The 11,875-nt window shown below is 35.3% G+C and overlaps 2 protein-coding genes across 3 annotated transcripts; one reads left to right on the top strand and one right to left on the bottom strand.

Annotated features, from left to right (window-relative positions):
• Nucleotides 1-605: 605 nt before the first annotated feature.
• smn1 (survival of motor neuron 1, telomeric) lies at nt 606-7,116 on the bottom strand. Its single transcript, XM_024275290.2, has 8 exons — nt 6,977-7,116; nt 6,507-6,578; nt 6,297-6,416; nt 3,526-3,717; nt 2,247-2,426; nt 2,047-2,121; nt 924-1,031; nt 606-793 (listed from the first exon to the last, which is right to left on the bottom strand). The coding sequence occupies exons 1-8, from the start codon at nt 7,022-7,024 to the stop codon at nt 737-739; spliced, it is 852 nt and encodes a 283-aa protein (XP_024131058.1). The 5' UTR covers nt 7,025-7,116; the 3' UTR covers nt 606-736.
• An 80-nt stretch (nt 7,117-7,196) lies between these two features.
• hspb11 (heat shock protein family B (small) member 11) lies at nt 7,197-9,607 on the top strand. 2 transcript variants are annotated; one of them, XM_024275291.2, is made up of 5 exons: nt 7,197-7,339; nt 7,432-7,538; nt 9,157-9,225; nt 9,321-9,364; nt 9,451-9,607. In XM_024275291.2, the coding sequence occupies exons 1-5, from the start codon at nt 7,248-7,250 to the stop codon at nt 9,541-9,543; spliced, it is 405 nt and encodes a 134-aa protein (XP_024131059.1). In that variant the 5' UTR covers nt 7,197-7,247; the 3' UTR covers nt 9,544-9,607. The 2 variants fall into 2 exon arrangements, with proteins under 2 accessions (XP_024131059.1, XP_024131060.1); XM_024275292.2 differs by lacking the exon at nt 9,157-9,225.
• The last annotated feature ends 2,268 nt before the right edge of the window (nt 9,608-11,875 follow it).

An 11,875-nucleotide genomic window follows, 5' to 3' on the forward strand; every position in this document is an offset into this window, starting at 1 on the left:
AAGTAGAGGGTGGGATACCAGAAAATGTTCTTTGAAGTGCCCAAGGGAGGCTCGCCTCCAGCAACCTAAGATGAAAGAACTCTGACAACATCAACACTTTCAATATCTGGCTGCCCAGCCAAATTAGGTTCAGAAAGGTGTCAGACAGGTAACCAAGAAGTCAAAGTCACCGTGAGTCACTAGGAGTTCACCTGTGGAAATCTGAGGAAACGGGGAGAAATAATCCACAAAAGTGTGGAATTTCTTAAAGGAAAACAGCATTTTCACATAGTTCAACAGTGCAATTAGATTTATTTATGGAAAAGAAGAATATGACCAATATATTGCAATAAAGTTTCTATGTTAGCAATGCAATTTGATCCCTATCATTAGATATTTATGCAAAGAACTTACTTAGAGTGTCAGATTTTAACCTGAATGTTCTGGGTTGTGCAAGACAGATTCAGACAAATAAGATTTTTTTTTGATTATTTAAAAAAAAGTTCCACGATTGTTTTTGATTATTAAAATGTATAAAATGTGAAAAAAAAGAAAATTGTGAAAATTGATCAAAATGCACATTTTATTTTCAAGTCTTCATATTTTTCTAAAAAACACTAAACAAACATTGTTGTAATAGTCTTTATTTTACTCTATTTACAAATGAATCCAAGAACTTTTGAACTGACAGCCATTCAAAGGCAGAAGAGCTGCTGATGGGAGGGGTTACATCACTCAAATGTTTGGGGTCAAACTTTCATTTGTGGTGCAGTTTCGTCCACTTGGCAGCTTCTTTGCGTCCTTGTTTTAACCCCTACAAGCAGATAAATGTAAAGCTTTAATGTTTACTCATTTATTTTAAATTAAGAACAAAAAATAATAATAATCAATGACACAAAGCATGTGACCTCCTATGATATTCCATCATGGCTTTGCGTACGTACCAGGTAGTATCCTGTGTGATATCCACTCATGTACCATGATATGAGCACACTTCCCAAGGCTTCATCATCCACCATGTCAGGACTCATGGGTGGAGGTGGAGGAATCATCTGAAGCAGAGAAAACCATCTGTGATCAAACTGAAGATTATGGATTCCTGACAGAAATGTGATACTGTATATATACATACATTCATTTACATATGTGTTCTGTCTGCTGCTTTTAGCCTAGCAGGCCAATCTGTTTGTCCTGATTACAGTCTAGTTTGTACAGACCAAAAAAACAAGACTTTCTGCATTTGGTCTCTTGAAACTGTGTTTTAACTTTAAGGCTGCCACGATTAGTCCACTAATCGACTATTAAATAGTCGACAACTAATTTAATTGTGGATTAGTCGTTACTTTATGTTATATGGAGTCAGAGTGTAATAAAGTTGAAAGTTATTATGTCATTATGCTAGCTATTTTACACTATTTTGACATTTATTGAGATTTTCCAGGTTATTTTGGAGTTAGCTAATATTTTAGTTTTATGGAAGCCATTTTGGCTAATTCTGGAATTTTTAGGTTAATTTGGCATTTAACTAATATTTTATCTGGCTATCAGCTTAGCTTTTTGGACTATTTGGGCATTTTATTAAGGGTTTCTTGGCTAATTTAGGAGTTTAGGTAATATTTCAGCTGCATGCGAACTATTTTGGCTAATTAAGTTCTTTCAGTTTTTTAGGCTAACTTCCAACTTAGCTAATATTTAAGCAACATGCTAGCTATTTTGGCTAATTTAGGATTTTTTTCTGTTTTTAGGCTAATTTCACATTTAACTAAGATTCTAGTTGGCTATCAGCTTCAGCGTTTTCAGCAATCAGCTTCAGAATTTTCAGCTATTAGCTTCAGTGATTTTAGCTATCAATTTCAGCATCTTCAGCGGCCAATACACAATTCACACTAGAATTATCACAGGTGATGCTATACGTCTATTTTTTAGTTAGCTTAAAGCTAAAGATGGTTAAGATGTGTGGTTTACATCGACTTTGCGCATGACCTGATTAATCGACTAATCAGAAAAAATAATCGGTGATTAGTCGACTATTAAAATAATCGTTTGTGGCAGCACTCTTTAACTTACAGGTGGGCCAAAGGGCATCATGGGAGGCCAGGGAGGAGGTACAGGTCCCGGATCACTGGATTGCTGATTTTTCCTCTGGTAGAAGTCAGGTCATAAGGCAATGTGTGATTAAACAGACTGCATTGAAGAAATGTTTTTCTGTTTTTCAAATTAGCTTCAGCTTCTTACAGGAACTTTAGAGAGGAAGTTTCTCTTCGTACCTGTCTGAACATATGCGAGGGAGGTGGACCAGGAGGAAACCCGGGGAAACCAGGAGAATGCATTGGAGGAGAATCTCTGCTTGGTTTAGACTTCTGGGTTTTACTGTGAGGTTGATGTTTGCTTAGGTTTGATGAGCTCGACCGGTCACTTTCCTCAGTGGACGATTCAGCTTCATTTACCTGCAAATGTTCAAGCAATATGACTGATATGTTCCTGATGTTAAAGATGCAAAACAAACTCAATCTTACCTGGTCAAAAAATACTTTATGTACCTTTAAAGTGGCCTATACCACTTTTGGAGCTTCTAGGTGTATTATTATGTTCATTCCTCACTATAAACAACCCCAAAGCCGTATTTTGATCCGCTCACGCATTTCTGAGTATTTACAAGTCCAAGAAGTTAAATAGTGAGCCCCCCTTAAAGTCCAGAACTAAGTTGATGTAATTTAGGTGTGCGCATGCACAGTGGGTATAGGTAGGAATGATTTATAAAACACTGGCTCTAGGATGACGTCGTAAAAAGGACGGAGCAGCAGGCGGAGCTTTAGGGATCGAGGCATCTGACTTCTGGATAGGAAAGAAAACCCATGAAAATATCACATATTTCATTTAAAATTTGTCCCTCAGAGTTCCAAAGGTAATATACAGTATGGACAATGTTACTCTAAAAGGGTTAAGAATACAACCCACTCATTTTTGAGAGTTTTGGGAGGGGCAGGTTCACAGACAGAGGGGTTTTAGGAGAATGCTCAGAGATGCGTGAATGAAGCAAAATACCGATTTTGGGGTGTTTTCTTGTAGGAATTAACATTATAAAAGAGCTCAAAATTTTATGCATGATAAAAACCCTTTAAATAAACTGTAATAATTTACATTTTAAATTAAAATTCCCAAACTGTTATAGCTTAAAAAACATCTTGTACATTGTAAAATATAAAGGAGCCGTTAATTAGTAAAATTAGTCGACATGAATCGTTTTTCTCTTTAAATAAATAGAATGAAGTAAAGCCATTTTATCTGGCATTTCATTCTTTTCAAAATAAAGAACAAAATCTATCCATTCGTTACTTATTTTCACATTTAAATGAGTAAAATGAGTTTGTAGCTGTTGAAAATGTCAGTCCCGAGTTTTTTGCAAAACTAACTCACCCATTCACAGAAAAATAATAAGTATGCAGTAAATTAAAACTGATTTAATGTACTTGGTACATTTAGTAAAAAAAAATACATACTTAGAAACAAACGGTGATATAAATGTAATCCCTCATACTACTGTACCTTAAGCTGAGATTCCTCATCTGCCTCTGAAATCTCTGAAAGCAAGTCATCAAGGTTCTGCTCCTCCTCGTTGCCATAACCTTTATAGACAACTACACAGGTGCCTTTGTTCCAGTCTATAGAAGAAATGGTGGCAGCATACAGCTGCCCGTCTTCTGACCAATAAGCACTGCAGGAGTCCCCAACCTGCCACTAAGAAACAACATACAGCATAATTAAGTTGAGAGCATATCAGTGCGCTCTCTTCTGGTCTAAATTAAACTCAATACAGCATTAGTCACAGATTGCATAGACACTAATAAGCTGGATTTGCACCAGACCATGTAAGTAAAGGATTGATTGCCAGAGACAATAAATGATTCAGCCGTCACCTTCAGGCTTAGAAAAACATGCTTGATTTAGGATTTCTTCAGGGAAAAGTCAGGCTAAAAGTAACAATAAAAGGGATACTGTCAAACAAAAATGAAAAGCAATTTAACCCTTTATTTCCTTTTATAATTAAACTTAAAAGAAGAGATATTTTCCAATGGAAATACGGTTTTCCAGTTGTTTACTTCCATTTTTACTGTTGTTCTCAAAAAAAGAAAGAGGAAATAAAATACTTAAAATATATATACTTTCTTAGATATATAATATATGGTGTGAAATAAGCGTATAAATAAAACATAAAAAATAAACTTATTTAAGTAACACGTTCACACTTCCTATTCTGTTATTCTAATAGTATCCTAAAGGGAATTGTAAGATTCCAAACTTGAAACAAGTAAATATTATCCACAGGAATAGGAATGATCTTAACACAAAATGGAAGTGGATAATATTTTCCACTAAACATCAGATAAAAATAGTTTTAAAGTTGCATTACCTGATTAATGGAAAAGTTTTCTGTTTCAAAAAAAAAATCTGTTATAACTGTGCTGTCCTTTATTTCTAAGAGAACGTTTATTTTTTATGCTCAGTCTGGTCTTTATGGCCAATGATTGAATCTAAAAAAATTACATGTAAACAGATTTAGTTTTACACTGTAATTTCTTCATGAAAACTAAAATCTGAAAATCATAAATTAAGACAAACATAACCAACAATAAATTGTCTGAAAAGGAAATGAAAATATAATATAGGATCATGTTTTCACTTTTCGTTGTTTGAAATTTTATAAGTTTCACGCACCTTAGCTGTTTTCAATGATGCCATGAATTTTAGTTTAGAATTTTATTGCTGCTATGAAAAAAAGTTAACATGAATTTTATCAAGCAGAGTTAGATTAAAATAATGCAGGGTAGTGCTTATTTTTTCCAATCTCTGCCAGTGACATTAATTTGTCCACTGGTCTGACAATATAAATCCTTTGAATCCTTTGAATTTAGACTTTTTTATATTAATTATCATGCATATCTGTGTAAGAAAGTGGAAAAATTTCAAGTTTCACCAAATATTATTCATAATCCAAGTTTAAAACAGTTGATACGAAAACTCTAAGGACCCAGCATTCTAGTAGTACTTGAACACATCACTCACGGATGAATCAGTGATTTAAAAGAGTCTCACGATGTGATGCTTGTGTAACTTAGGCTTTGCGCGTGCGTAAGAGGTGATTTGTGCATATTTTTTAAACGATTTTTGTGTGTAATTAGTTTCAAGCTGTTGTCATTTTAATTTGTGCATGTGTAAATTGTATTTTGTATTTTTTTTTTACATTTTATATAATTTTTACTTATGCACAAAACATATTCATCATCAGTTACAAATCAAGAATTACACACACACAAATCCAAAGTTATGCACAAATCAAGAATTACGCACTTACAAATCAAAAGTTATGCACAAATCCTAAAGTAGGCATGCACAAATCAAGAATATGCACGCACAAATCCTAATTTATGCACAAATCAAGAATTATTCACCCATTAATTGGGTCTATTTTCTCTCCATAAATAACAGAAATATACTGTGAAATATCATCTGAACAAGCTTAAAGTTTTATTTTGTGACTACTCGCTTTCATGACGACTCACTAAGATTTTTCTAAATGCGTTTCTTTTATTTAGGTCGTACACAATTTAAAAAATAATTTTGTAGATCTTAGGGGCGCAAGTGGCTCAGGAGGTTGAGCAGATCGGCCAATGATCAAAAGATGGGTGCTTCGATCCCTGCTCCCCCAGTAAGCGTCACGTATCGGGTAAGGCACTTAACCCTCCCTGCTTCTAGTGTGGCTCCCCTGGTGTGTGAATGCATTTGAATGTCCCTGTGATTGTATGAGGGGCTGCAGGTACATACCGGCAACCACGCATCTGTCAGTCCACCCCAGGGCAGCTGTGGCTACATCAGTGCTTACCATCACCAAGTATGAACGAGGAGTAAATTAATAATGGATAGACATTGTAAGAGCTTTGGGTGTCTGAAAAAGCACAGATAAATCCACTCCATTATTACTATTATTATCATTTTTACTGCTGGCAGTTATTAGTCACTAGACACCCAATTGGGTTATTTGTGTCTTTTCTTAGTGCTATTTGCTATCAGTTATTTTTATCTTGTTTTTGAAGCCATTGTTCTTTCAATGTATTTACTTACTGCAAAACAAACAATAGGTAACTTAAAAAGTCTATCTTTCAAAAATAAAAATACCCCCAGAAAGCTCTCTATGTTAATCTACATTTAGTCTCGAAACCAACTAGAATCATGCATTATTCAAGCATAGAGGTAAAAGCACAAAATATATATTCTGCAAATATAAAATTCTGCATCTTTGCATTTATAGCTTTCTATACCTCCTTCTCCGCTGCTCCATTGTTTCTTTTTCTGCTCTGGTTCTTTTTGTTGTTCTTGCGTTTCTTTCCTGGGAGACTTTTCTTGGAAGCTTGTGGATCATCTTCCCCCTTCAGGGCAGTCTAACACATTTCCAAAATTAAACTTAAAATGTTTGAGGGGAGACAAAAAAAAAAAAAACTCCTCAAGTACAACAGTGAACACAAACTTACCTTGAATGATGCTACTGCTTTGTCATATGCTTTTATGAGAGCAGTGTCATCCCAAATATCTGAGTCATCACTCTAGGATAGAAAGAAAAGGAGAAATTAGTAAACATAGAGCCGGCGTTATTTCATTTAAACAATTTATACCATTAAAATATGCAGTTAAAGCTGCTTCTAGCAGGAAAGAGTCACCTGCTGCACAGTGACAAGGAAGGATGACAAATTTATAGTGGATTCTGCCAGCAGCAACAACAAAGTAATTCCTTTCCGTGTTAGTGTAACATGAAAAACTTAAATCTCTATAAAAGGAAGCCCAAGGTTTCGTAAAAAGTTTGAGTTTTTGCTCTTTGTTCTCCACCTACCTAGCTAAACTTTTGGAGTTTAGCTTCCAACATCGACAGCTAATAAGTCTACGAGCAAAAAAAAAAAAACAAATACATATTTTGCTGTTATACACAAGTGTGAAATAAACCCACCTGTCCAGTTCCACGACTAAACAACACGTCTTTACACCCATTCGCCATGGGAAACCGTAAATGCGATGCTAGCTATTGCTAATGTCTAAACAGCTAGCGAGCAACGTGCGTCGGAAGTGGTTTCGTGACGTAGATTTAAAGCGACGCTGTCGTTGGCTTGGCAACGGCGTTAGCTTGCAAGCCAAATCCAGTGAACTGATTAATTTTTAGTCATTTGGGACGTTTTTGCTTTTGTTTATATCGATAATAGTTACTGATAAACTCCGTGGGGATGATTGATTCTTCTTTCAGCTCTTCTGGTGCCAAAGTCGTCCTGGCGTCTTCCAGCGATGAGAGTCACCCACCCGAAAACATAGTTGACGGGTACAATTTGGATTTAAAACAATTATTATGGTATTGATGCTTTTAACAAAAGTAAGTCACTTTAAATGTATTGTTTCCTTCGTATCAATCAGAAACATGAGCACGTTTTGGATGTCCACCGGGATGTTTCCTCAGGAGTTCATCATTCGTTTTAATGAACCCACCACGGTTTCTGCAGTGACAGTGGACAGCTACAATGGTAAGAAAGAACCATAATGTATCTCTATGGAAAGAACAGACAAAACCTTGATTTAAAACAGAGCAATCACATCTAGCAAACCAACACGACTTGGGAAACAGACACGATTACTTGATGGAAGTTTTAGGATGTACTGTAACTTTGTTTTTTAGTCTAATAACTGTGTTTTTATTATTGTTAGCAGATTTTTTTTCACAATAATCACACTATTTTCAACCTATTTTAATTTTTATGACTCAGTTTTTCCTTACCGGGAGGGTCTAAGGGCAGGGATAACCAGTTTTATTTAGTCTGTCAGTCTTCAGCTATTTTTTCATATTTCATGACTAACTTCTGCATCTGTAAAATTACCTGCATGAAGCCCAATGAGGCAAATTTATTTGTGATTTTGGGCTACATAAATAAAATAAAATTGAATTGAATCGTAAAAACTTTTTGTAGGGTTATAGTGGCTGATGACATATTGTGATCTTTTAAATTGTTAATGATGTACTCATTTATTTAAGTATTTATTTATTTTGCCTGTTTGTTTAATATACTTAGAGACTTCTAATACATAATTTTCTATCCTTCATTCTATGATGGAAGCCAAAAATATTACCAATGGTACCATTACAATTCACCAATGTCTCTTACTATCAGTTCAGTTCAATTATTATTATTATTTATTTTTTTTGTTATAAAGCACTGGTCCACAATCAATGTTACTTCAAGGCGCCAAGGCAGAAAACATTCCCTTTTACTGAAAAAGTGTATTTTTTTTTTCTGTTTTTTTTTGGTAACATTTCAGAGCAAACCACATATTTTCATTTTAAGAAAAAGAATGAGTACTTGCAGATAAACTTTCACAACCAGATATCCTTGACTTTGCTTTTATTTGCTTAATATTTTGTTTTTCAACCATGTTATTTTAAAGTTCAAATTATTGTTTTTAGCCCAGCTGAGAAAGTTTCTTAAAAAACAATGTTGTCCCTTAAAGTCCCACTCCAGTCATCTTTTTGATCTTTGTAAAAGTGTTCCTCACTAATCTTTTAATTATGATTATGCTGCTTTTAGGCCAAAAAAAGCAATAAATAAATAAAACAGTTTTGCCGAGCGACATAAATTTTCCCCTGAATAGTGGGCAGAACAGCAGGCTCAGTGTATGCCTACACTTATTTCCCATCATCCCTTGGCTCACACTTTCTCCCACTAGCTTACAGCCCATCACAACCCCAAACTAACCTTAGTGGCACAACAAAAATGGTGAGCAATATTGTAGCTAACCAGCTGTAAAGTTGTGATTCAGATTCCAGCTCAGATGAGGAAAATTAAGACGTTGATGTATCTTTTTTTCTACAAGTGGATGCATCTGAATGGAGCAGCACAGGGAGCATGCATAGTTTGTACATAGAAACTACATGTTTTTAAACTTTTTTCACCACGATTTGAATAGAGAAACACTCAGCCAAGCACTTTTAATCTGAATATTCTTAATAAATGTCCTCCATCGTGAAGAAAACTCTACAAGAACATGTTGAAAACACCAAAAATACAATTTTCATTGGAGTGGGTCTTTAATTTCAACATAAAAAATGTTGAAATGTAGCTTATTTAATTTACTCTCTCTTTGTTCCAGTCAAAAATCTGAAAATTGAAAAGAACGCCTCACAAAGTGCTTCTCAATTTGAATCTGTTACAGAGAAAGGTGAGGTCAACATCCGTATCCATTATTATTATTATTTTGTGCATTTTCTTTCAAGTCCAGAGAAACTAATTTGAAAATTCCTAATTGCTTTTCAGAATTTGAATACACTGAGGGACATCTTCAGACGAATGCTATTTCCGTAAGTTGAAACACATTTTACTTCAAAGGCTTTTGAGAGTTCTTAACAAATATTTGTTGAAACATACTTTTTTTTTCTTCTTTCAGCTTAATCCCAGCAGTGCAATCCACCTACGTTTTATTATCACTTCAGGATATGATCATTTTGTCTCTGTGCATAAAGTCAGTATAAAAAATTAAATGGGATTTTGGGCATTTGCATTTATTAGTGATAAAAAAACCAATAAAATAATATTAAAAATAAGTGTATTCCTCTCAATTTTGATGTTGCATCTTTTCACTGTAGAAGCATTTGTTATGACCAGGACGACTGATCCATGTAAAATAAATAATTAATATTTTTATGTATTGTCAAATTTTGAGTGAAATTTTCCTTCCATCAGTAAAGGCATTGAATATGAAACGTGGCTGGGTCTTTCAGCATGACAGTCATCCCAAACACACTGCCTGGGTAACGAAGGAGTGACATCCTAACAACCATTTCAAGGTCCTGGAGTGGCCTAGTCAGTCTCCAGATTTCAACCCCATAGAAAATCTTTAGGGGGAGTCAAAAGAACGTGTTGCCCAGTGACAGCTCCAAAACATCACAGCTCTAGAGGAGATCTGCATGGAGGAATGGGCCAAAATACCAAAAACCTTGTGAAGAAGCACAATTGGTGACTGACTGAATACTTTTTTCCCCATTGTGTATATACATATATAACAAAATTTTTGATATATATATATATATATATTTATATTTATATACTTTTCTTTTTAACTTGGAAGCACTTTTCAGGAATCCCAAGGACACTAAACAGCAGAGAAATAGAAAACACATTATAAAACAGTCAAGCAACATTTGTTAATTAAAGGAATAGAACAGTGAAAGTTACAAAGGTACTTTCTCTCTTTGTGAGAGATAAAGTTAATTAGTTCATTTTGAGCATCAAGGACTTAAATTGGCATTCATCCAGCACCCACCGACACCCCTTCTTCCCCGTAACCGTTTCCCCCATGAGCACGACTCCCTCCCCACAGATATGGATAATCACGGGTATTGTTGCTGAGAGGGCTAAGGGACCAGATGGCTTTCAAGCCCACCAGCAAACGTTCAAAGGCTGCAGAGCCTATTTACACAAAGCACTCTAACCATCTCCTGCACTGAGACACACATTCGACACACACACCAGCTCCTGTCTAACTCCATTGCCATGTCAAGTTCAGAAGTATATGAGGACCCTCAGGGACTCCCTCTCCAATTACTTGCTGACTGGAGAGGAGCTTGGGAATTTGCAGAGGCTATGTTTGCTAAAACTTGGTCTGCATACAAGACTTGGAGTAAACCAATAATATATGAAATACATGCCTGAATAACTAGCCCCCTGGTATTTTGGAGTAACTAATTGCTAGGGGATATGGTTGGGTTATAGCACATTTGAGTTTATGACTGTACGGTGAAGAACGAGGGCAAGGTAGAAACTGATACAGTGTTATTGACTCATTCATTATTTAACAGTGTGGAATATTCAGTGTAACTTGGGGGCTGCAAACCAGCCTGCAAACTCTTGTTTTAAAAGAACACAAACATTCCTATGACTGTTTAAATTATGAAAGTATTCCATTTGTTTGCCTTCTACGTGTAAGCAGTAGATTTGTGGAACGCAGCGGCACCTCCCCTTGATAATGAATTCAGGTCCTTTTGTGCTTAACTGTGAGGCGAATCACAGGAGAATCACAACAGGAAATGAGTGCGTTATCGTCAAACTACTGCAGTGCAGGCTGGGATATGTCGATGGTCACCCAGCGCCCTCCGCCCAAATTCTTGCCAATCATACTGAGACGTGCTGGAATAAAACTCTAAAAGTCTAAAGAAAGAATTGTTGGAACAAAAATCAACAAATGTCAAATTTATTGGAGGCATAAGTTGAACACAATTCATGCAGCTTATAAGATGTCAAAAATGTATTGTAAAAGAGGTTTACTAAATCTCACTGAATCGTTAAAGTCTCAGTGATGTTTTATTTGGTATTTAAAGCTCTGAATATCTCCAACCTTCCTTTATTTTTTATTTTCTTTCATGCCAAACCAATTCATTTTATCTCTTCTGTGACGTCCTCTCTTTCTTTCAGTCACAGAGCCAGCCACACACCAACAATGAGCCTTAATTTGATCTCCGTTTTGATTTGGTCCTGTCAGCCCATTTATGACAAAAGCTGTAATGCAAGTGCGGTGTGAAGAAAGAAACACTGTCAAAAGGCAGAGGTGAGATAATTAGACGGGAAGGGAAAGCAATATTTGGATCATTTCTGTCCTGAATGAAAAGAGAATGATAATCAGTGACTCAGAAAAAGCTGGAGTTTAAGTGATTTCTAATTTAGATGAGGGTTTGAAAAACAAGCAATCGTTTTGATATGTTCTTTTAAATTATAATAGTCGGGTTGTTTTATTTAAACACACAATTTCAATTATGATAAATATTTAAATGAGAAACATTGTCATTTTGAGGGCAATTGTTCATTTGCTAACTTTT

The sequence above is a fragment of the Oryzias melastigma genome, linkage group LG9, assembly GCF_002922805.2.
Source record: "Oryzias melastigma strain HK-1 linkage group LG9, ASM292280v2, whole genome shotgun sequence".
Classification (NCBI taxonomy): domain Eukaryota; kingdom Metazoa; phylum Chordata; class Actinopteri; order Beloniformes; family Adrianichthyidae; genus Oryzias; species Oryzias melastigma.

Bases quoted from the DNA above. Each gene is read 5' to 3' on its own strand.
- smn1 (XM_024275290.2), bottom strand. From the start codon at position 7,024: ATGGCGAATGGGTGTAAAGACGTGTTGTTTAGTCGTGGAACTGGACAG. The intron at 6,417-6,506 runs GTAAGTTTGTGT...GAAATGTGTTAG, and splicing joins AAGCAGTAGCATCATTCAAG to ACTGCCCTGAAGGGGGAAGA. The intron at 2,427-3,525 runs GTACAGTAGTAT...GAACATTTGCAG, and splicing joins ATGAGGAATCTCAGCTTAAG to GTAAATGAAGCTGAATCGTC.
- hspb11 (XM_024275291.2), top strand. From the start codon at position 7,248: ATGATTGATTCTTCTTTCAGCTCTTCTGGTGCCAAAGTCGTCCTGGCG. The intron at 7,340-7,431 runs GTACAATTTGGA...CGTATCAATCAG, and splicing joins CCCGAAAACATAGTTGACGG to AAACATGAGCACGTTTTGGA. The intron at 9,226-9,320 runs GTGAGGTCAACA...ATTGCTTTTCAG, and splicing joins TGAATCTGTTACAGAGAAAG to AATTTGAATACACTGAGGGA.